This window comes from Ammodytes marinus, assembly GCF_949987685.1.
Source record: "Ammodytes marinus genome assembly, chromosome: 23".
Lineage (NCBI taxonomy): Eukaryota > Metazoa > Chordata > Actinopteri > Uranoscopiformes > Ammodytidae > Ammodytes > Ammodytes marinus.
The window spans coordinates 3,525,383-3,550,608 of NC_137227.1; the positions used below are offsets into that span (position 1 = coordinate 3,525,383).

The following is a 25,226-nucleotide window of genomic DNA, read 5'->3' on the forward strand; positions in this document are numbered from 1 at the left end:
ATGCTTTTAAAAATCACAGACATCAGGGAGCAATCGGGGCTGAATGGGTGTCGATAGAACACCCCAAAAGTGTGAAGAGTTTTATACAAAAATTACAGTTTGTTTCAGCAGGCTCCATCGACATGTCCCATTCAAAACGCTCAATCATATCAACAGATCTAAAAGACCCGGAGCATTCTCCCGAGAGCAAACTTTCATTTAATACTGTACAGCGGACAATCTTTTTTTGTACAATGACCATAATAACACAATATAAATAACTTTCAAGCAATTAGACTTAAACAGTGCTTCAAAAAATAAAAACACAGAGGGGAATTATACATACAGTCCATTGGGGTTAAATGAAAATACACTGAAAGCAGCATTTATCTTGTGACAAAAGGTATTGTCTTATATATATATATATATATACTCATGGTAAATCTAGCTACCTGTGTGCTTCTGTGTGTAGACAAACCATTAGATAGTATGGTCCAACTTGTTGACATCAATACAATCCTTGGTGGTGTCTCATTCTAGTTGGCAAGTAAACATGGACAAGGTGGGAAAAGTTTCCCATATAGAGTTCTTATCTAAGTCTTTATCTATAGTATATACAATTCAGAATGATACAAATGAGGGCTTTTTTTCTGGTCGAGAACACTCTAGATTGGAGAGCCGATATGGAATGTCAAAACTACAGACGTTGGATTAATATTTTGTTCATTACTTTTTTTGTCTTGATGCTGTAAAAAGTCACAGTGATTTCTCCTGGCAGTCAATAGAGTTGCAGAATTTGTCGTTTAGGAAAATAATGATGCTTTTAATTTGAAAATCCAAACAAGCCAAAAAAATAAATAAAAATCCCCTCTTTCTTTCTATTTTTCTTTTAAATTTCATGTAATACAATTCTAGTTATTCGATAAAAATGTTCAAAAGGCAACTCACATTCCAGAGTGTTCCCACCAATAATGCATTTTCCTACATGTGGCCCCCCCAATGTTATTATGAACAATATTGTATCTTATGGTTGGAAAAGTCCTGCATAGCACACTGTACACAGTTATGAGTCCAACTCAGTTAATCGTCCGAAAAACGTTCTTCTTCCAAAGTCTCCGTAGTCGGCCCAAAAGTTAAATGACGTTTTCAAAGAGATGCATTGATCGCATGATGTTTTCATCCTGCGCACACACAAACAGTAGAAACAATGCAATGAGATATAATGCACATTCTAAATGCTATGATTATGTATTGCAACTACTCAACTACTGTATAACCTGCTGGTCTCTTTAAATATTTGACAGAAAATCCAAACAATTTCCCACTGTCGAATACTCTCCCATTAAAACATGCTAAACAGAACTTTGAAAATTTCTTCAGGTACTCGGATATCCGTATGGTCCAAAAAATAATAAACAATAGTGCTCCCCCTCCCTTGAAAATGTTTGTCCAGCTCTGCTCTGAAACTACCTGTCAAACTACAAGGTCCACCACTAGGGGGGAGTGTAGAGTCCCTAAAAAAAAATCAACATTTGGTCAGTCCTCATTAAAAGAATGGAACATCATTCCAAATGAGCTGAAAGTGTTGGCAGACGTTCACTTGTTTTCAGGCCAACTTAAGAAATGGATTGTCAATAACCAAACCTGCACTCATTAGTGTAGTCTTTAAAGTCCTCGTTTTAATGATAGTTTTATCTCAGTGTAACTCTGAAATGGTTATTTCATGTGTGGCACATATGGATGTGATATGTATATACTATATACTGTATACTGTATTGTAAATTGTATTCTGTGTTGACCTGCACAGGGACTGCAGATGGAAATGAGCAAACTGATATAATCTGGTACAATGCAACTTTTCTCTGTGAGATTAATGTTATTTTTGTACATGGTCCCTGACAAATAAACTAATAAACTAAACTAAACATGGGGCCAACAATAGTATAGCAGTGAAAGACATGGGGGGGGGGGGGGGGGTCCGGCTTACATTTTGGCAGCAGTCGATGAACTCGTCTATGGTTACCACTCCGTCTTTATTCTTGTCCATCTTCTGTTGGGGAGAGGAGGAAGGAATAAAAGAGAGGGTTTTGTAAAGTCTTTTTTTTTTACCGTGACTGACATTTTACACCACACACACACACACACTCGCCTGAAAGAAGACTTCTACGTGCTGACGGGGCGCCTCCTCTTTGAGGACGGGGTACGTGCATTTCCCCATCATGTCGTAGATGGCCTTCATGATGTCAAGCATTTCCTGTGACGCACACACACAGAGAGAGAGAGAGAGAGAGAGAGAGAGAGAGACAACCAAATAAACAGACGAATATACACTTCTTGAGCCATGAATATTAATTTGGCTTTATGTTCCTTTAAGTCCAAAATGTAGTCGCCGATTCATCGAACACTTGTCAAAAATCCCTTTCTATCAAATTCAGTGAATATCTCGTCACGCTCCGTAGTACTGTGTGAGAATCCCAAAAGAATCCTGCGTTAATACACAGCCTATACTACTGTGTAAACAAAGGGGAGAGGGTATTTTCAGTGCACACACAGTACAGACAGGTAGTGGATCGTGACGAGTTATTCACTGATTTTGACCTAAGCTGATTTTGAAAAACAAGCCGCGCTCTCCAGAATCTCTGACTCCACCTCTAATTTGATCGTCAATGATCCACAGACCTGTCTGTCTATCATTTATATTAGAGGTATTTTCTACTGAAACTCATTTTTGCAACTTTAGTAATAATCACCTGACTTCACATCGCAGGGAAGGTTTCACACCTGAAAGTCTGCTTCCTTGGTTCACACCAGACATGGTGAAGTGATACATTCCCTGCGTCCTAAATCGCATACTCTTTCTTTTTTCTATTCTACATGCTACATCCGACGATAAAAATAATCTAGTTAGGATGCAGTAGGCATACTATTGGGACATACTTTTACTTATTTATTTCATCACAACATTGCGCCTTGATCTTGCCACTTGCTTTTATATCCGTCGCATCTCCGTTTGTTTTCATACGGAGGGTTGATGTGATGTCACTTCAGGTTCGCACTGGATTATGGGTCAGAATCACCCAAATAGGATGCTGTTTTCAACACTAAAAATCTCGGCCGGATGTAGTAGACATCCGGGTCTTTCTATCCATCCTAAATCTGGCCCCAAGAATCGGGACATCCTAAATCTTTTTTCTACCATACTAAATAGTAGAAAGTATGCGATTCGGAAAGCAGGGATTGTTTCAATCAGGTTATTTTACACCTATCGTTTGCTCTGGTCTGAATCAGTCGAAGAGTTTGGTGAAGTGAACCAAAATGTTAGGGGGTCACCCACCTCTTTAGTGATGTATCCATCTTTATTGATATCGTACAGGTTGAAAGCCCAGTTGAGTTTCTCCTGGACTGTTCCTCGCAGGAGGATAGAGAGGCCCATCACAAAATCCTGGAGGGAAAAGAAAGCTTAACTAAGAATCAAACTAAATAAAATACATTTAAAAGCTTGCAATGTGTACACAACAACAACTAGGAACAGCAATATTCATCATGAAATGTGGGTAGTATTTCAAATATCAAGATCGCTGCGTCAAGGATAGTATGTCAGGTTTTTAATATGAGGCAAATTATGAAACAGCCAGAGTGCAGACACTGTAAAACAAAACTAACTCATTATTCAAATTATTAGCCCACTCATATTCATATACTGTCCCGCACCCATGGGGAATCATGGTGCTTTAGAGCGAAAATGGACCCCACATTAGTGTAGTGAAGCTCTGCGTTGGCATAACGACAATCAGTTTCTGTCCACAGAAGTAAACTGATGCCCTCTCATAAATATTAAATCACATGTTGATAGCATTTCATCTCGACTCGCTCTCGAGGGGAAAAAATTACATTTGATCGAGGTTGCAGTTTTATATAACATCCCAGTAAAAATGCATTTGGGGGCTTTGCAGTGTCGCAGTTTTTAAAAAGTGTTGGTTGTCGCTTTGTACTAGATTTGAGTGCCTGACGGGGCTTTTCTTTGATATACTGTGAGACTTTAGAACAACTTTTTGAATTTTTTACTTCAGGCACCATCCTAAGGCCACATCAGCGGACTACTTTTTGACGGCGTAAAATGAAGCAACATTTGGCTTACCTCAAAACTCACAGAGCCATTGTGATCCGTGTCAAATGCATTGAAGAGGAAATGTGCGTATGTCGAAGCATCTGTGTAGAAGAACGAAACATACGCATTAAATATGTGAAATCATTTGTCCAGATTATAGTTCAATCAACAGCTAGCGGCAACACGTACTGCAAACAAGAAAATGGAAGGAAGTTTTTTTTCCCCCTTTCATGATAAGAGGAATGAATCATATGCTTAGAGCTGAAGGTTTTAGCATTGTTTGATGTGGAGTGAGACATCACATTTACTAGTCTACCTTTCTTCTCCGAAAACAGAAATATCAAAAAGTACTCGTGTTTTTTTTTCTCTTGTTCCTCGGGTAGAATCTTTTGCATAATGATGAGAGCAACTCCAGGCTACGCACACGCACGCACGCACGCACGCACGCACACACACACACACACACACACACACACACACACGCACACACACACACACACGCGCGCACGCACGCACGCGCACGCACACACACACTTTCCTGGATGGAAGTTAGACTTAAAGTACTCTGGACTTGCGTTTTTTTGCAACCATGACTGAAAGACAATTTGTGTCCGTCCAGCGTGCAGAGGAGATAAGAAGCAGCTGTAAGAGGGCGAGACAAACTGCAACACACACACACACACACACACACACAGCTTCCTTGTGAATAAAAAAACAAGACACAAACCTCCTTGTGGGAAGAACTGAGAGTAGATCTCTTTGAAAGTATCTTCGTTGACGACTCCACTCGGACATTCCTGAAAGACAAAATGGAATGGCAGAGTTCATTAAGAATCTACTGTGTATTCAAAGACTCATTCCTACAGTATATCAAAGTCCTCGCATTGAATCTGCATTACAATGTAAGATGTGTCATTGTCTAATTGAAACTCAAAACTAGGGCTGCAACTAACGATTATTTTGATAATCGATTAATCTTTCGATAATTTTCTCGATTAATCGATTATTAATCGATTCGTGTTTTGGTCCATAAAATGTCAGAAAATGGTGAAAAATTTTGATAAATTTTCCAAAGCCCATGTTGACGTCCTCAAATGTATTTTTATGTCCAAAACACAAATATATTTCAGTTTACTGTCATAATAGGATTAAAGAAACCAGAAAATATTCACATTTGAGAAGCTGAAATCAGAGAATTCTGAATTTCTTTATTAAAAAATTACTTGAAACGATTAATCGATTATCAAAATAGTTGGCGATTATTTTAATAATCGATTAATAATCGATTTGTTGATTAATCGTTGCAGCTCTACTCAAAACCTCCAGTGCACATATTTCACTGAAAACAGAGACATCTTGCGTCAAGCGCTCCATGTGTATTTGCATATACAATCACATGGATTCTGGAATTTTTGTATCCAACAATAAGGTGAAGACAATTTTTTTTTAAACATCTAGAGACTATCTTAGAAAATTACCTTAGAAAACGTATATATATATATATTTTTTTAAATCAGATGAATATTTATATTCATTATATGAATTATTCGAATCGCAAACCAGCCGAGCCTCAATAGATACAGCCGTTCAAAGTCAACCACCATTCTGGTAGCACGCAGTGGAAAATATTGAATCTCCTTGCATAACATTTGATAAACGTTTGTATCTATTTACAAAGAAATGGTTCGAGTGACTTGGTGCATGACCTTGCTAGAGCAGCTTGATGATGAAGGCAGCTAGTTCTGCAGGTACAACTTTTGTACCACAGAAAATGCTACAAAAAAATTGACAACCGCCAAACTGCACACGTGTCTCTGGGTTTTTCTATACATTGAAATAAACCACAGAGTGGAGGTTTACATCAAAGACATTGAAAGTGATTATATACTACGTACATTGATGCATCTACATTTTCTCTATCTGAAAGCTGTCTGAAAGATCAATCTAATTCACAGTCAAGTTCACTTTTATTTAAGACACTTTTGTGGAGAGAGTTTGCTACAGCCAGTGACTTGCTTTATTTCTATGTGATGATGGGAGAGAGACACCATTTCTTCAGTGTGAGCGACCTAGTCACAGCCGGGGCACAGTGGGTTTCTACCTTCATGTGTCTGATCACTCTCTCTTGGGGAACATTGAAACAATAAAGATGAAACCAATTGTTTCAACCAGGCTCCTTGTGTTTCAATGTAAAAAGGATGCTGTGAGGTGTGTCCCCTGGCACTCTTCTTTTGTTGTCCCACAGACCCAGTTACATTTCTTCTAGGGTGAGCTGAGGTCAAGCATTGTGGCAGCCAGGAAGACAGAATGAGCACAAATCTCTCTCCATATTGGAGTTGGGATGTCTGCTACCAGATGTAATGAAGTCTGGGAGTCTAAAGAGTGTAGAGTGTAGCCTAGCTAGCAGAGATGCTTTGAGCTACATGCTAACGTCAGCATGCTAACATTCTCAATGCTGATCTTTTCGCAGGTAGGTTGAAAATAGTGAACAAAATGATTGAATTTGAAACTGAATTTTGCTTATAAATGGAAGTAAAAGTAAAAAAACCTTGATTATAATACTTTAAAACAAAGTTGGCTCAGGAGCATCTTTGTAAATTTCACCCAGACAGTATTTCATGTTGTTTACTACAGCTTCTGTTAAATATAGAGCATTGTGTATGTTCTACAACAGTGAAGTGAATGGGTTGTCAACAGTCTTACTTTTGTTGAAGTATAGGGCAAGGAAATGTCCTAGAATTAAGTGATTAAAGTTGTTTTAATGTGTAGTTTCACCTTGCTTGTCCAGTCTGTATTTGTGTGTGTGTGTGTGTGTGTGTGTGTGTGTGTGTGTGTGAGTGTGCGCATTTGTGTGTGTGTGTGTGTGTGTGTGTGTGTGTGTGTGTGTGTGTGTGTGTGTGTGTGTGTGTGTGTACACAGGTGTGCAATTAAAGCTGTCAACACTAACAACACACTGATGAATTGTGACAGTAATACACAAAATGGCGGTGTTCCAAGTCAGCTTCTTCTTCTAACCTCGCTAACTCATTCTCAGAAGGAAAAGTGAAGGTCGGTTAAAACTTTGAGAGACAGTCTGACTCACGCTGAGAGCAGAATTCATCTGATTGCACGTTATGGTCTCATTTTATCAGCCTCTTTAGGTCATTGGAGAGTGAAGCCATGTAATCAGCGATTCAATTTAAAGTTTGGTGGGATTCACTCGTTTGATGTCTGAACAGCCTAAAAGTCCCACAAGGATAAACTATGATATCGCTAAGCTAAAAGTCAGTACCTTATCCACAGACTGTATTGCATTTGCATAAGTCATTAATAATGAGCTTGTGGGAAATCAATTATCTACAGTAGTAATGTAATCATAGATAAATGACAACGTTAATGATATTAAAGGTGGAGTCAGCAATCCTAGAGAACACTTACAGTCAGAGTTTTTGACAACAAACATACTCAAAACCAGTGAATATCTCCTCATGATCCGCTACCTGTCTGTACTATGTCTGCGCTGAAGGAAAACATTTTTTAATACACAGCCTAGGCTCTGTGAACTGGTATGTAAACAAAGGGGGACCACCCTATCTAGCAACATGATGTACTAGTTTACAGAGCCTAGGCTGTGTTTTAACACTGGAATTTATTTTCATCTCACACACGGTAACGACAGGTAGTGGACAGTGAGGAGATACTCACTCGCAAAATGCACTCCCATGAATCACTGACGCCACCTTTAAATAATTTACATTAGGATATTTTACATTCATCCTTCACAGAGGTTGTGAAGATCAAACTTTCTTTTCAACTTGCAGTCATTTACAAATGTTTATATTCTATATCATAAATCCCATAATTTCCTTAAATTTCTGTATATTCCTTAATCATCCTCTAATCATAGCTAAATTATTGGGAAAAGAGCATTGTTGAATAATATAAGCATTATGTTGTGCAAAATGACAACACACAAGGATGTCATTTTCCACTTGCCTTGGCACGCTGTTCCATTTTACTCAGTGTCTATCTCAATAGACGGAGTGAGCGGTCAGATGATGTGTTTGCATTAATTTGATGTGATTGTAACATTTTGCCTGTCCAATGTCCATGACAATGAAAAATCACAAATGCAATCAGTGAAAAGCCTTTGCAAGACTAGCCAAGCAATGTGTCAAATAAACAGACAAACACAAAGGCACCATCTCTAAAAGAATAGAAAGGGAGAGATCTTAATGTCATGCCTGAAGCAAAGCCCTGCATTGTGACCTGTGAAAGCCCAGCAGATTTAACCAGTTGTATCGCCTGGACAAGTCAGAGAACCACATAATTGAGGACAGTAGTGTTATCTCCTGCGTCTGGGGTCAAGGGATTGATGAAACAATGAATGATTTGCTATTGTTCAATGTTGGACATATTGCTGGATGTCACAGTCACACTAAGCTCTACTTTGACCGCCTGTGCTACAAGTGAATGAAAAGTCAGCTGTCAAGACAAAATTACTTCATCCACCTGCATTTAAAGGTAGAGTCAGTGATTCTGGAGAACTGCTGTTGTCAATATCACTTTTTGTTGGAAAAAAAACTCCAGGCTCCAAACTATTAGGCTGCAACAAGTGATTTTGACAACACACCTTCTTTAGAATCACTGACTGTACCTTTAATAGCTGGCTAATGGCTTTGGGAACCTGGAAAACGAGTTGAAAGAGCCACATGACTCATCTCAGGAACATGCTTCTATTACTCTGACTGGCCTTAAAATCTCACCTTTTATTCTGCTAATGTCACCGGGTTGGGGCAAGGCAGAGGTGAGCTGCTTGACCCTGGCAGTTAATGAGCTACACTAAAGTCTTAGTGATGGACTAAAGCTATTTAGTAGCTATATAAGCGACCATTTAAAAAGAGGGTAAAATAAATGTCTGCTTCATCATCAATCATCTATCCAATAGTTAGAGAAATAATAAGAATTAATTGACTGGACTGACATTTCACAAAATAGTGTTCCGATCCGTCTTGTAAATGTCGAGATATTTCACAGAAGAAGTGAAAAAACTTTGACCTGATGTTGGTGCTAGAGTAAAAAGCCAGGGGTTTTACCACAGTCAGTAAGATTGCTCAACTATGTCTGTACAAAATTTCAGGGTAATCCAATTCGATATATGTTGAGACACTGTCATCCCTAGTGTGATGCGACTAGCATGGCTAAAAATAAAATGCAAAGTCTGTAATGTGAAAAAAAAAAATTCAATTGGGAGGTTGTCTATAAACATAATTCTCTCCCTGAGTGTCAGCGGAAGTGTGTGGCACATATCAAATGCCATTAATGCACTCCTTACCTCTTAGTGTGTCTCAAGTGGAGGCGGACTAATGTGCAGGCTTTGCAGGGTCTTGGCCGGAGCGTAGTGCACGCTCAACAGGAAACTAAAAATCCGTATGGGAATTGCTCTATTTATTTATTTGTTACAGGACAATGCACATTAATGAACATGTACAGCAGCAGTTCACGTAAAAATGCCAGATTGTAGCCCGGGGGCTAATTTCCATCTGTAGTCCATTAGGCAGGTTGATGTTACAATAAAAATGACAAATATATACAATATCAAACATTTGCTTTATACAAATATGGAGAAACAGAAAGAAAGAAAAGTAAAACAGGAGAATTCATTAGTAGGATTAGTAGGTTGAACAAATACAGAATTAATACACAACTAATAAGGCACAGCATACATTTAGAGGTGGTTAGTTCTTAGCCATCTCAGCTATCAAAGGACTCTCTCATTATTCCTTTGTCCGTTGCCAGACAATTTGGGTTGTGAGTTAATTCTGGGTCATCTCATTACGCTCTCACACCAAGAGGTGACAATGAAGTGAGCTTGTTTCATACCGGCTGCTCTATTGACCTGATTTGCTCATCAGTAACCTTCCAACCAATGTGATCTGGATATAATGACCTCATTATTCTTGGCACAGTGAACTACAGAGACTGTTTTAATTATCTGTATTTAGCATTTATTGGACAGACATTTAGCATTTAGCTCGAGATGTCGATGATTCAGCAAAATAGCATTTTTCCCTGGATTATTATGTTATCGCTACTCAAGCATAGTCGATGCTGCACAGTGAGTGTGTTCACGTCAACACCCCTGGCATCTATACAAGGTTGTCAAAATGAAAAGACATCAAAGGAAACCCTGTTTTTGATGTCACAGAGAGAGAGAGAGAGAGAGAGAGAGAGAGAGAGAGAGAGAGAGAGAGAGAGAGAGAGAGAGAGAGAGAGAGAGAGAGAGAGAGAGAGAGAGAAACAGAGTTGTCCAGGAGAGAAAAAAAAAGTTATCCTACATTATGTATGATGCTGAGGCTGCATGGCGGGCCTGGTCGTCACTTACATTCTTAAAGCCGCGGTAAAGGATCTGTAGCTCCTTGCGAGAGAAGCGTGTCTGGGCTTCGAGCTGTTCCAGGGCCTCGGGCCGATGGCGCACTGCAGACAGTTCAAGCTCATCTTCAACACTGTCTGTGTAGAGGAGGAAACGAGACACATGTAAACACCTGCTAGGCGAGAGTCTTTGCAAATGAGATTTTTTTTTAGATATCCTGTTAAACTTTACAATATCAACAATAGCTGATATTTGTTAACTATTCAAACTATTGGTTCTATCCAAACTGCCACATGTTGGCCGTCCGTTAGTGGAAGGCAGCCCCTGATTGGTTCATGACGTCTCATATCTAGCCTCCAGTCAGACCGGGCCCTCCTTACTTTCCATACATTAATGGAAGGCAGCACCTGATTGGTTCCTGTTGTCGTTAATGTTAACTGGGATCGACGAATAAGCTCGTAAGATATGGCTGGTCTCACAGGGGTTAGATTGACAACTACGTGAACCCATCAGAAGCTGCCTTCCACTATAAGGGACGGACGTTAGGTCAGAAAGCTGGCTCTGATTGGCCCCAGTCATTTTTTTTGACAGGGCACCTCCCAAAGTAGATTGGAGAAATGCTAAACTGATCTGCGGGAGCGAAAACAAACGTGAAACTTACGAGCTAATATCACTAGCCTACTTTCTTTCTTCTTTACACCATGTTATTTTTATTTGCAAATGTTACTTCACAAAACCAAACCAAACATCTACAGTATATATGCCATCTTCTTTTCTTCACCTAATTCAACCAGCAGAGTTAATTAGTGTTACTGCGACCCCAGAACAATGTCCCCATGGCAGAGAAGAAGGGCCCGCTGACACCTTTGGAACTTTTTAATGGGCCTATAATGATGGCAGATGCTGTCTGGGCCCTGTCGCCACGCCAACCAGACTGAGTTGGCCTCGTCTGATTGGTGCAGGGCCTTGCGTTTACCTGAAGTGTGAGACAGTGTCTAAACGCCTCATTTGTTCCAAGGGTCTTATTGTAGCCCCGCAGCCACCTCTTCTAAAGAGACCACCATTAACCTGCTGATACATAGCTTGTGCTTTGAATACACACGTGATGTTAACTGACATGTTATGAGAAAATAAGATAGCCAGCCGTTCTGATCTCATCCTTATTATCGAATAAGCCTAGAATACAATACTGTATCTATGTAGACACACAAATAATATATGATTCAGCTCTATTCATTTTCCCTAACATCAGGCATCCTATTGGTGCTCAGATATTCTGCACAATCACAAACATTATTTCAGCTGTGGCAACATTTGGGGAAGGATTTACATGAATAAATTGAGTCTGTGTATAAAGATCACATCAAACGACAAGCATTATTTGACTTCTTCAACCGTCAAAAAACCAAACTGTGTGAAATAGAGAGAAAAAAAAGATGTTCTTAAAATGACTAGACTGTTGTGGCAGGCTCCAATCGTGCAATCATGTGTTACGCCAAGCCTATATTCAGGGTTATATTCTTATACCAAGAAAAGCCACAGAAAAGAAATGCATATTTGACAACAACAAAAAAATTAGAGAGACAGAGGGAGAGAGGGAGAGGGAGAGAGAGAGAGAGAGAGAGAGAGAGAGAGAGAGAGAGAGAGAGAGGGGGCTTAGAGGAGCCACTTGCTTTGATTACTGGTGGATGGCTTTTTGGCCGCAGAGCATGGAAAGAGCCCCAAGAGTCGAGCTCTGACGCCGCGCTTGTGGACAACCTGGGGGTGACCTGGGAAATACAGCATTAGGTCTCACGGTTACCCAGGCAACCAACGGCAACCAACAGGTGCATTCTGGGAAAATTGGACGTGCAAGAGGCGAGAGGCCTGTTAAAGATCATACGGACACAGGGCTTCACTCATAGCTGCTGCTTCTTCAGGACGACAACACAGTATTTTTGCACCAGGCTACTTCAAAAAAGGCAGAAAGAGAGGCCTTTACTGAATGTGGCAGGCTTAAAAGAAAATCCAAGAAATTATGATAATGTAGGCCTATGTGAGTAAAATAACCTGGACACAAGCATATATCTGGTTGGGAAAACCATGAATTGTTACATCTGTTTTTTTATTTCATTTTTAGTTTAGTTATGGCTTTAAATTCTTACTATATCCATGCTAGAGTCTCAAACTGTCATTTCCATGCATATAGGCACACTACTTGAATATGTGTATATGTATATTTTCCAGGCAATGTAAAACAATGCACTTAGAAGAAAATAAGAGCAAGGGGCGATCATTTTTCCCCTTTTCTGTATGTGAGTACATGTAAACCTACAGTATAACAGTGAAATATAAGCTCAATGCCGCCTTAATATGGCATCACTGCAAGTCCCAAACAAGTAGTTCACTGGGTTACATTACTTATTAACAAGTCTACTGGCTCATTGTAGGTCAGCAGTGTAAAAGAAATAGTGTGAATGGGATATGGAGCCTGTGTGAGCTCACGTCAGCCGGTAATTTAATATCAAATTAGGTGTCAACTCTTTTCACACCTAGCCAAGCATGCACCTGGACACCAAGGTGTATTTTTTCTTATGTCATGATGTTACAAAGGTAACTTGGTTCATAGTAAACTGAACTGACATTATGCAGTGTTGGAATTTATGATAATACAGGAAAAAGAAAAACGGTGTAAAACTGTTATATGCAGCACCACTAGGAGTATAGAAGTCTGCAGTGATAAGTTCACAGCTTTGGCTCAAAGAGCTCAAGTCCCATTTCCCCTCTCACATTGGGCTATTCAGCAAAATGTAAGTGAGAAGTTGTATTGGGCTGCATACCATTTTGGTCAATCACACCATCACTCAATTACTTTAAGTGCTGCAAATGCAGGAACAAAAAACAGGTTGAGCATATACCTCACTTCAAGATGGCCTATGGGAGTTGTAACGTTGTAAGAAGCATTCATAAACCTTGGCTATAAAGGGACGTGGCGCTAACAATTAGATCATTGATTAAAAGTTTTTGACAATTGTGCCCTAATTCTGCAGCCTGTTCTGGAGACATCATGGCAGTCCAATGGAAAAGTGTCTGTTAGCAGAAGAGTGGCTTGGTGGGCAAGATAAAAACAATAACTGAAGAAAGTAGTGTAAGCGTGGGTCAGTTCAATAAGTAGGATTGTCCTACGCCATATGTATAATTGATATCAGGACTGATCAGGATATACTTTATCGTTTTTTTAATTTTGATATTATGAAACACAATCAAGTCAGTGCACTAGAATCAAATAGGCTACCCCAAATTCACACCGATTTGTATGGCAAGAACTGGATGATTTGCCTGACTGAAAATGCATCTATACACAAAAAAAGACAAAGAGTCTAGAGTCATGCTACCGGCCTCCTTAGGAAAGCAGCGCTTTGATCTAAAGGGCTTTTGTCAGCATGCTAACCTTTAGCAGGTAGGCTGATAAGGTTTACCATTGTCACCATTTTAGTTTAGCATGTTGGCATGCTACAATATGTTTATTAAAAGGTACACCAAAAGTACAGCTTAGGCTGAGGGAATTTCTGTCTCGTGATACATGTGTCAAGACATGAAATATCACAATACATTGTGATAAGATGCATATTGTGGCATATTGTGGTATTCTGCTCTGTATTTGGAATGGGCCTCTAGAATTTAGTCATCTATGTCGGATTTTGAATAGTTTTTTTTTTCAAAATATTGATTTTGGGAGCTAGAAGTCGATACAGATATCACAAAAATAAATCTCACGATAAATTGCTGTATGGATTTTTTAGCACAGCGCTACAGAAAAGGTTGGCAAGTGAAGATATGCTGCGTTCTCATCCTTCTCACCATAAACCCAGACACAGAGCAGATGGTTAAAAGCTCTTGGCTCTGGACACAACAGCCAACCTTGTGGGGGAACAACAAAGCTCTGGCTCTGACTGTCTACACCAGGGGTATTCAACTAAAATTCAAATAGGTCCAGTTAGAGAAAATGTCCTCAAGAAAAGGTCCGGAACATCATAATGTCTAACTTGCGTTGTGATTCAGTGTGATATATAGTGAAGTAGCCTAGTAGTTGTATCAACGTCTGCATGTAATTAACAACTGACTGTCAGATCAATATAGAAAGAACAATTCAAAAACATTTCAACAATATTTATTCTCACTTTTAAATAATTATAGATATATAATACTGAAGATATATGTATTATTTAAGTGACTCAACTGAAACTAATCTCTTCATAGAGAAGGGCTGCATTTAAAAATAAAATGGTGAAAATAAATATAATAATCTTAAAATAAAGATAAAATATATAATTCATTTTTGAAAAATTAAATAATTTTGAGAAATATTTTCAATGTATCATTTCTAAACTTCACTATACCTACTATGTTTGTTTAACATAGTAATCTCCCACTTTGTCTAATACTGGATTTTTATTTTGCAATTTTGAAAAGCTCTGAAAAAGTGACATGTCAGAAACTAAACCCCTGTAGGGGGTCTGGGGGTTTCCCCCCCAGTAATTTTTTTTTGTGTTTTTAGAATGTAATCGGAGCATTCTGGTGCATTCTGGGGAAAATAATAAAAGAAAAGGTCAACATTTAATATAGGCTAGTTAAGATGAATAGAAAAATTAACAAAACAACATAACTTGCTAGCAGCCAGATAACTGGACTGAGGGACGGATGACCACTAGCTTTCGCTAATGTTAGTGGGGGCTACTGCCAAATATCTTGCTAAAAAATTAACCTGTATTTATAAATTCTGCCATTACTAAGAATATGTAAAACTTAAAATGTAGATAATTGTAACTACATACAATTTTTTTTCTTAAATAATGTTTTTCCTGTTGCTGTTGTGGGCAGTAGATGCAGTGCTGCTGGCGATTGGTGATTATGTCAATCTTATGTCTGTGTCATTCACACATAGGTCTACATCAGGTTAATAGAGAGTCCACATGATTGCACCTTGACCGGTTTTCACCAGTCTTACAAAAGGGGAAAAAACCATAGATAGTAAATAATAGGAAAAAACTCAGCTGTTGATCGCTCGTTAACTCGCTCGCGACACACGGAGCCGGTGAGCGAGCGGGCGAGCGAGAGAGAAAGCTGTCTCTCACTCTCTTCCCGCTGTCTTTCTCACTCTAATCTGATTTATTTCGCTGAAATTCTCGTAATTCTTGCACTTCTCTCTGACATCTCTCGCATGATAGCTCACTGTCTCTGTCTGTGAGCCAGCCTGAGCCGGGAATGCAGATTCGATTGGCTGCCTGAGTAGCAGGAGGCGGGATGGCTTAACTCGAAAGCATTTCCTGATTCGCGAAACCAGTACCGTAAAGTCTAGAAAAGCTGCGCCGGTCAAAATAGAAGCGCCCCGTCAAAATTTTAAATACTTAAATAATTGATTGACTACAGGTCCGGGTCCGTATAGGACGGCGTCTGGGTCCGGACCCGGACCGCGGTCCGCCTGTTAGTGACCCCCGGTCTACACTATGGCACTATAACTCTGAGACTTCTAGGATGAAAGGATACAGTGAAGCTCTCATCTCTTCTTGTTACCTGCCTGACACACACTGCTTTATTTCACTGCACACAGACACATATTTCCTAGCTCAAGGATTGCACACCTGAACAGAGTGATATTACCACTGAAAGAGCTAAATCAAATGATGTGTAGTATATCACTTCTAATAGAATGGAAAGCTTGACTGTTGGTGGAGAAGCTGAACGGACATGAAGGCAATACAAACTGATCTCTAAAGTGGAATAAAAAGCAGAGCGTGAGTGACACTGCGCTTAATCCAGCAGGAAAAGGGCATGGCTGCCTGATTAATGTTTGCCCTTTTCCTTTATTGACCGGAAAAGGATCTGACACTTGGGTATGTTTGTGATAATGTAGAGAGCAGGCCTCATGCTGTGCTCCAGTGCCCCCCCCCCCCTACCCACCAAAGGTCAAAGTTAACCAATTTGAAGCTATCAAAACAGACAAAACACAAAGAAGGGTGGTGTTGTCCTGAAGAAACAAGTATGTGAAGCAAAACAAGTGGAGGATTTTCCGTGCAGATTTGATTCCTTTGGCAATTACATGCACACACATGAAGTCATGCTATACTTTTGCCTTCCTTGAAAGAAATAAACCAAAAAAAGAACTTTAGTAGCTTACTGAGTGACTGCTGCCATAATGGCATGGTTGTAAGTGACTGTGTAGCTCATCAACAAATAGATTGCATTGCCCACCTTTGAGTCAGAAAGCTGCCTAAGCCATTGTAGTCTGCAGTCATACAACAAAAAGGAGATTGATGGCCTATGTAGGGCGAGAAACAAAGAAGAATGCCTCAGCAAAATCTAATTATCATGGGCCAGCTTTGTAGACAATAACCATAACATGGTCTAATACACAGCTTGTTCCTCTTCATCAATGAGCCAACAAACCCACCCCAAAAATACCTAAACCATGAAAAATGAATGTGAGAATACACCCCCGCCCCCCCATAGGGAGTGTGGATTGATCAATCATAGTTCAAGTCATACACTCTCTCAAGGTCTGGGATTCAGAAAGCATTCACCTCAAAAAGGTAAAGAGTTGTCACATCCCGGCTCAAGGGAAGGACAATGAGGAAACCACACAAGAGAATTAGTTTAACCAAACAATAATTTATTTAAACCAAGTTTAAAGTAATCTACTAAATGGTGCGTGAATGTCAGTAATCAGTAATGGGTGCGGTGTCTGTGTGAGTGAAGAGTGTAATGTATGTATAAAGCAGCACTAACTAAACCTAACCAAAGCAAAGCAAAGCAAACCAAACCAAACCAAACCAAAGCAAACCACAACAAACCATACATCAAGGAAGGGAGCCCTAAGTGGCTGATTCCTGCAGCTTAAATAGCTGAGGAGAGCAGCCAGCATGGGTGTGTGTGATTAACAATCATCTCCTGGAAGCCCACCAATCAGGAGGTGCCAGGAGCTGTCACAGAGTCAAGTTAGAGGGCAACACCTCAGCAGCCCTGAATCAATTGAATCAGTGAACCTGAAAAAGGAAAGGCTAATAGATAGTTGATCAATTCAAATCACAAACTAACAAAAAAAGTCTTCGGATGGCTGCCCGATATCAATAAACCTTGGGTCAATTGTTTGCTGAACGCAGCTGCTGAGCTTGCTGCTTTGGTCCCTGGTGCTTTGAAGGTGTGTGTATCATGGGATGGATGCCCTGTATTTAGTATGAGATTCATATTTTAAAATGTGAAATGGATCTAAAATGGGGAACGTCTAGGTGTAATCAGTATGAAATTGGCCAAGAGTAGAGCAGAGTAGGACTGGTGCTATGTAGTGGAAAAGCAAACCGTTTTTCACCCAATGTTATCATACTAAACCAGTGTAGCTACCTCTCTGTGTGTATGTAGTAGCATCAAGTGTCTTTTTCTCAAGAGCTTCTACTTGCCTGTGTGATTGTGTGTGTGTGTGTGTGGGGTGTGGTGTGTGTGTGTGTGTGGGGGGGGTGTGTGTGGTGTGTGTGTGTGTGTGCATGCGCGTGTGTGTGTGTTAGACCAGATCGTAACTTATACAATTTAACTCCTCCAGCTTCCCAGTCGTCCCTTTAGCAGCGCGGCGCCAAGAAGGCGGGCCTCACAGAAGTAGGCCATGACTCCATGGGAGCACAACTCATCTTCTGTCAGTTAATATGATAATGTTACAGGCAGCGCCACCCAGCACGTGAAGCCTTTACAGGTTTACAGTGTTGGTCAGAGGATCTTTGACCTCACTTGGACAATGGCTCTGTGGTACACTTTGATGGCCATTTTAACTTAGGCTAATTGAACAAGTGTCAGCCACCGCTCTTGGTTTGACTTTGTGCTCAGTCAAGAAAGGCCTGTTTCCACACAGGTAAATGACCCTGAATAGTTGAAGTAGCCTGATTCGACTTCCAATCTTTACAGTCGCACAATGTGCTTATGAAACAATGATCATACTGTTAATAAAAACGTGACAACATTCGACCAATGAGATTTGCCTATGTTAATTCTTATTTTCAAGAAAACCCAAACATGTTTTGAAGGCTTTTATAGAGAAAGTAAGAATCTCTGATGACCCAATTAAAATCTCTATTCCCGTCAATAACAACTGCCACCGTTGATGAAACACCACCTCGACAGACTTAACACCTGAACCTAACTCAATACTGATCCCATCTCATCCCCGGCTCACTCCTAATATAGCCTGTTTTCAGTACCCGCAGCAATACATCATAGAGCAATCAACCACCAAATCTCAGGGTATCGCATATCATCATAAGACGGGTGGACTGTGTATGCCGCTGTCCATCTAAGGGCAAAATATGTTAACATTCACAATACAATGTATGTATGGTGCTAACTGCAGACAAAGACAGCACAAGTTAGACATGATCAGAAAGTTACTTTAAGCCTTGTGGCTGACATTTGTAATTCAGAACTCACCGTCATTCACATTGGAATGATGAAAAAGGGCTTCAGTTGGAATTTGATCATTGCTTTAGTCATGGTATACTCTCCATAGTCCCTTCTCTGGGGGGATGTTATCTGGCAGTGGACACAAGTGCAGCCCTACCATCTTAATGTGACTCTTTGGTTTGGATTCAAACTGGTTTCTAGTTCAAAAGTAATGAATTAGATCAAAGGCACTAGACTGATGGGTTTATTTAATGCTACACAAGCAGTATTGGACATGTTAACTTTCCTCACACCAGTGTTTTTTTTCTACAGGTGTTAATGACTTAATCGCTCTCCTGTAGAGCTGGAGACAGATGGTGTCACAGTCAAAATGAGGGAATCATATCCTCCTTCAAAAGCAAAGACTGAAAACGTACATGAAACACAAAGATGTCACTGAAACTTTACATTAAAATGAATAGCAACTTAACATAATCATAACGTACAGTATATTTTAACCCTAACCTATCAACCCTTACCCACAGCACAACCTTTTACCCATTGTCATGCACATTCTCTGCAGTTTGAAACTAAAACTAAACAGTATTCCATTGATGAGAGAACTAAGAAATCACTCGAAACACCAGTTGGCAAATGTAATAATCCGCAGGCTGTTTTAATTGCATTGATATTTACGTTGAATGCTAATGATTGGCAACATGCTACGCAGGCTGGTCAATAATATCCCTGTCGATGTTTGTCTTTCTAAAAAGGTCAAGTCAGTATTACTAACACTGCGACACATGAAACAAATTAACAGAAGGTCATATTGTCACCTGCTTAAATACCTACTTCACTGGTGGGAATATGAAGGTGTAATTAACTCTGAGATTCTATGTAGACATGTGCAAACATTTTAGAAATCAGTTCATCCTAGACTGAGAAAAGGCAGAAAGACTGTTTTATGGTCTCACTGTCTAACCCTACATTTTCCCATGAGTGACATCACACATGGGAAAATGTAGAGTTAGGATAAACAGGACAGCTGGGCCAAGGCAGGGAAGACTGAGGGAAGGAAAACCTCATTCATTATATTATAATAGCGATTTGATAATGATAGAACACCGGTTCTGTATGGGTTAAGTCTTCCTTTACACAAATGCAGAGACCAGAAAGCCCTTTAGGTAAATGAAATCTAAGCCACTCAGTAAGACAGTGAGAGTAACAGATTGGAGACAGACAGCAGGTTACCTTTAACACCTCTGCCCAGTGTTTAAGTCCCCAGGCTGTGTGTTTGTTTTTCGGGCGAAAACACAGGAACCAAATGTGACACTGTGGCAGTAAGCAATTAACTGAAATTACAGCCACATTGACAGGGGGGAGACAAGGACAGCAGATACACAGTGTCTGGCAGGCTGGATAGTGGTGGGGTTTTATCCAGGTTGGCATCTTTCCAAAGCAAAAAAAAAAAAAAGACCAACAGGATATTAGTCTGACCTGCTTGTGTGAAGTCATTCCAAACGTTCCTGGCATAAGGAAGGATCCTACCAGCCGTATACTACACTGCCAGATGTATGGATGTATTGCTCAAGTATTGTCTAAGTCAACAATACAACTGTTAACAAACGATGCCTGACTTTTAAAAAATAGCAAGAAATATCAGTATACATTGATTGCCATTCAATATAATAGCAGTTTAAGACTTGCAGAGGGATATACAAAGGAGTTTACTAGATAGTGTGGAAGCCAAATAGATTAGTTTTTAATGACTGTACAACTGTGATGCCTTCAGAGGAATGCTTTCATTGTGATTTAATGGAAAGGTATTTTTTGGATACACATTCCCAGCAACTGAAATACATTGGAAGGCAATATGCGTGTTCAGAGTTCAGCCCTCTTTTGCCTCTGGTTTTCTCAAGTGTTGAAATGGGGCAGAGAGGGGAGTGACATGCAGAGAACGACCGCGGGCTGGAATCAAACCCGGGTCCGCTGCTGGCCGAGGCCCATGGGGGGGACGCCCTACCAACTGAGCTAAGGGCGCCCCCTTGGATTTTTTAACTGTAAATGAGGAAAGCAATTGGAGGTGGGTGTGATCTGGCGGGATAACAAAACCTATAAAAAAAAAGCATGTTGAGACAGAAATACGCCAACTAAAATCAAATAAAGTGATTGTGAAAATAAAAATCATATCCAGATCTGCCTTGGGGACAGAAGATAAAATGTTTAGCTCCTTTTTGGCAAGGCCTATATCTTTGCCCCGAGGTGTAATGAATTCCCCTTTGAATCAGAAAATACTTTTCCCAATGCTCCAAAACAAATCATAGCTGGCTGGCACCCACCACAGTACCAGAGAGGCCAACAGTGGACATTCGCTGATCACAATTGAGCTTTTTTTGCAAGTCTCTGCAGATCCAAGTCAATAAAATGGACTGTAATTCAAACACAGGCCCGGACTGTGTAAAGAGAAATGGGCTCACATCAGATAAATCACAAGGACAATGAAGGAGGGTGGATACATATCTGCCATTTGTTCCCATTTGGCTGCGCCCCGAATACAAATAAACCTTAAGATTGGAGTGTGGGAGAGCGATATGTCATTGCTGTTATTAAATAAAACAGCCTCCAGTTCAGTTATGGCAGGCAGGAAAAAAATGGCTGTGAAATTGAGGAATAGGAAGGCTGGGTCACTGGATGTCCTCTGAAGAAACCAAAGGTAAATGGGCTCGTTATACTGAGACTGCAAAATACCAACTGTCTGTCCAAGAGTCTCGAATAGAGAAACACTATTTTGCATTTTAAATTTTGTATGGATTCACCCATACTGCGACACAACGTAAAGTTGTTGTGCTTTGCTGCCAGTGATACAAATATATACAATACAAGTCCAACATGACTGGGAATAGATCTATGTAAACATCCAACTGGACTGAAGCCTATATTCCCTTCGGGTTAGCTATTGCGAAGCACATGGCAAAGCAGCGCACACTACAGTCCATCTACTTAACTGCCAAAAAGAACACATTAGCCAACATATTTTGGCGTTACATGCAAATTGCTACTATATGTTTTGGCTCATGCACTAACAGAACAGTGGCTATAATCACTTCATACAAGACAATTTGGGTCAGAGAAAAACATCTGTTTCTATGTCTCAGAGGTTCATTTTTCAGCCTTAAAAAGGAATTGTTCAAAATCTGTTTTTATTTCTATTTTATTCAAAAAATTGGCCAAGGTCGCTCATTCATAAAACCATATTTCTTTTACCTATTCCTTTAAAGGTTCAGTAAGCGGAATGGTCAGTTTAGCTAACTTCCTGTCACTGACTGCAGTTAGCGGTCCCCTCCCTCGTCCCTACGTCACCACATTAATGCAATGCGGTCTTCAAATAGCGAGTTATCTAGCATCATCTCAGATCCATAAGTGTGATAGAACATGATAAAAACCATCAAAACAGACATTGGGAAGGATTTGCTCAGCCATTGTAGGCGCATACACATTAACCCATCTGTTGCTCTGCACGTGCACCGTCAGTGAGACGGGTGCCGGTTTGTAGCGTTCTCTCTTGTGATTGGATACCAGTTTCGGGATCCCCGAAAAGTTTATTTGCCGATTACATACAGAGTGAGTGACTGAGAGATCAGCTTTATGAAACACGTACACTATATAAGTAATCACAGTATGAATAAAGAGCGATTTCACACTTACATTAACATAAATAAATCGCTTACTTCATCTTTAAAGGTAAACGTCCAATAATTCCAGTCGAGTGACCGTACTGAGTGGAGCGTTGGGGATCGGATGCCAAGGTTCTTTATGAGGGAGAGCATGCACTCACACTGGCAATAATCACACCCCACCGCAGGCCAGAGGCATTTATTGGAATCCAGGGGAGCAGTCAATGCTTTTAAATTGCAATGATTTGTCATTCGGAAGTGTTTCAATGAGAGTGTGTGTCAAAGAAAAACTTGCTCTACCATTGGAAGAAAATGTCCTCTGCCATGTGTACTGCAGACCTTGTATATCATAGGTTTATGCTCATTTTTATTTTATTTTACATCACACTTTGGATTACAGTTTTCGTGGCTAAAAATTATCCTTAAAAAGGAAAGTGTATTTATGACTCGATTCATATTTCTGATGCTACCAACAGTCACTTTCCGAAAGGTTCATTTTGGATTTATGGATTTACTGTATTTCCGAGAAGACATTTCACTGCTTATACAGTATTTTACATGACCAGCTTGAGATTTAAAGACAATCTTTTTGGGCTGCAATCAAATTTTCTCTATTTACTTTTAGCTCAGCCAAAAGAATAACAAGCGAGCCAAACTGGGGCAATAAGGCATCTGTTCCCATTTGAGACTGTGTAGGGGGGGGGGGGGGGACACTGTAATCAGCAAAGTTGGTTGGGGGGCTTATTACATTTTAACTAACTCACTTTATTGCTTCTATGATAATGAGGCTTTTATTCATAATTGTAATAAAATAAATGCCTGCCTTTTTTTTTTTTTTTTTTTTTTTCAAACAGATCAATTGTGGTTTGTAACATCAGCCGATTTTATTCAAACAAGTTAAGTGATCCATCTTTGTTTTTCCTGTGTAACTGCAGTGCATTAACTGTACTATACAATGTGGAATGAGTATTATGAATATACCAGTACAAAAGGTAATATTATGTTGTGTGTTAGGTCTGGCTGGCTGTAAGACATTTTATCAGACTCTTTGCAGATTAAAACCTAGCTGTTTGCTGCTTCAATATACTAAGAATCATCCCTTGTCTTTAGATATTTTCACTTTAGGGTACAAGGCAGCATTTTTTTTTTGTTACCAGTGTCCCATTTCTCTTTATTTTAGTGCTCCCAACTGATGGAGGTTTGCAGGATAAGCTATTTCTACCACTTAACTTTAATCAAACATATTAACTTAACACTTGAGGGAACAAATGAACTCTTGCAGTTTGGGGTGGATTCAAACCCAAGGCTGATCGATCGCAAACTGTCCGACTTCACAACATTTCTGACATATTTTCTTTTTTTAAAGTTTTGGACGTTAAACGCACGATGTAAAGCTCTGGGATATTCAACCCAGCTGGGAAAAAGCATGACAGATGCAATTAGCAATACTGTTGGCTAGTAAATACTGCATTATGCATGACAACCCTATGTCCTTGGCTTAGTTAAGGAAAAGTATTGTGAATTCACGTTGCAACACCATTATTAATTGTGTTGACTGATCATTGTCCTGACCATTCTAAATGAGCAAACTGTTTGCATAACATTGATTAATATAAACAGCCCATGTGCAGCTCCAAAGCTCTTAATAAAGTTGAAGGCTTATATATAATCTTTTTAATAACACTTAGGCTTATAATACTATGCAACATTTTCCTCACAATGTGCATATATTCAAATAGCAGCATTGTTCACATCATAACATGCATATTCACATTTAATAACATCGGAGGGTATTGTAGTAATTTACAACAAATAGATATATTGTCATTTTACAGAACTCTCTGAGTTGACCAGAAAGCAAGGCAACCTTAGGGTTAACCTTGTTGCCACACAGGTCAGAATGACCTTAGTACACAAGCTGCACAACAACAACTGTCGCAGACACAGCAGAAAAATAGGAACACGTATTACAACATCTTGCTACGAATAGACTATAATCTATTAGAAGCAGCTAGGTTCTAATATGACTTGATGTAAGATCTGATACACACACACATACACACATGCACACTCTCACTCACACACAGACAGATACATGCACAGAGACACACACACCCAAGTGCCTGATAAAAGGCCATAGTGCTTGCCACTAGGCGCGCTGTTTTCGCCCGAGGAACAAGATGTCATGGTTGTGGGTCAGGGCTCCCCTTTCCAAAGTTCGGTTGAGAGTAGGTTAATTCTGGTAAGATCTGAATGATTGTAATGAATAAGTAACATCTGTGTTGATATAGTAGCAGCTGTCTACTAGCTGTAACCTTGATGTCAACCTTTAATAAAGTGATCCTGTTAAGACCATGATCCTACTTCTCCGCGTCTCCCTTTTGCCTGGTGAGGTGTCTCCTTCCTAGTATCAAAATGTCAGTGGAATAAAGCAAGGCCACTCGGCCACGGTAATACCCCATTGTTCCACTACAGTATCCCAAGCTGGTGCTATAAAGACACTGTGCATTATACTGCATTGGTACCGAGGTCATTTAATTAAATACATCTTTAAGGATGCAGTGTGCCTCCCAGCTCCCTCTTCCACGGGGGAGCCTTTGAGCCCCGCAAACCTGGATATCAGACCCCCTCGCTCAGAAAGCATATCTCATCCTCCTCCCCATCAGAATGTATTATCTGTGATGTTTTCATCAGAATTGATTGTGCTCGAGTG

General features: G+C 39.9%; 1 protein-coding gene across 3 annotated transcripts in view; it reads right to left on the reverse strand.

Moving 5' to 3' along the window:
* Positions 1 to 1,067: 1,067 nt before the first annotated feature.
* kcnip4a (potassium voltage-gated channel interacting protein 4a) overlaps positions 1,068 to 25,226 on the reverse strand; it is a gene marked incomplete at its 5' end in the record, with an annotated part of 138,495 nt that continues 114,336 nt past the window's right edge. For 2 of the 3 annotated variants that reach the window (XM_080052210.1, XM_080052211.1), the window contains 7 exons: positions 1,068 to 1,160; positions 1,967 to 2,029; positions 2,129 to 2,233; positions 3,314 to 3,421; positions 4,118 to 4,188; positions 4,815 to 4,884; positions 10,452 to 10,576. In XM_080052210.1, the coding sequence (XP_079908336.1) occupies positions 1,113 to 1,160; positions 1,967 to 2,029; positions 2,129 to 2,233; positions 3,314 to 3,421; positions 4,118 to 4,188; positions 4,815 to 4,884; positions 10,452 to 10,576 (590 nt within the window). In that variant the 3' untranslated portion in view covers positions 1,068 to 1,112. Of the gene's footprint in view, positions 1,161 to 1,966; positions 2,030 to 2,128; positions 2,234 to 3,313; positions 3,422 to 4,117; positions 4,189 to 4,814; positions 4,885 to 10,451; positions 10,577 to 12,108; positions 12,209 to 25,226 lie in introns of all 3 variants that reach the window. The other variant, XM_080052209.1, reaches the window with a different exon arrangement.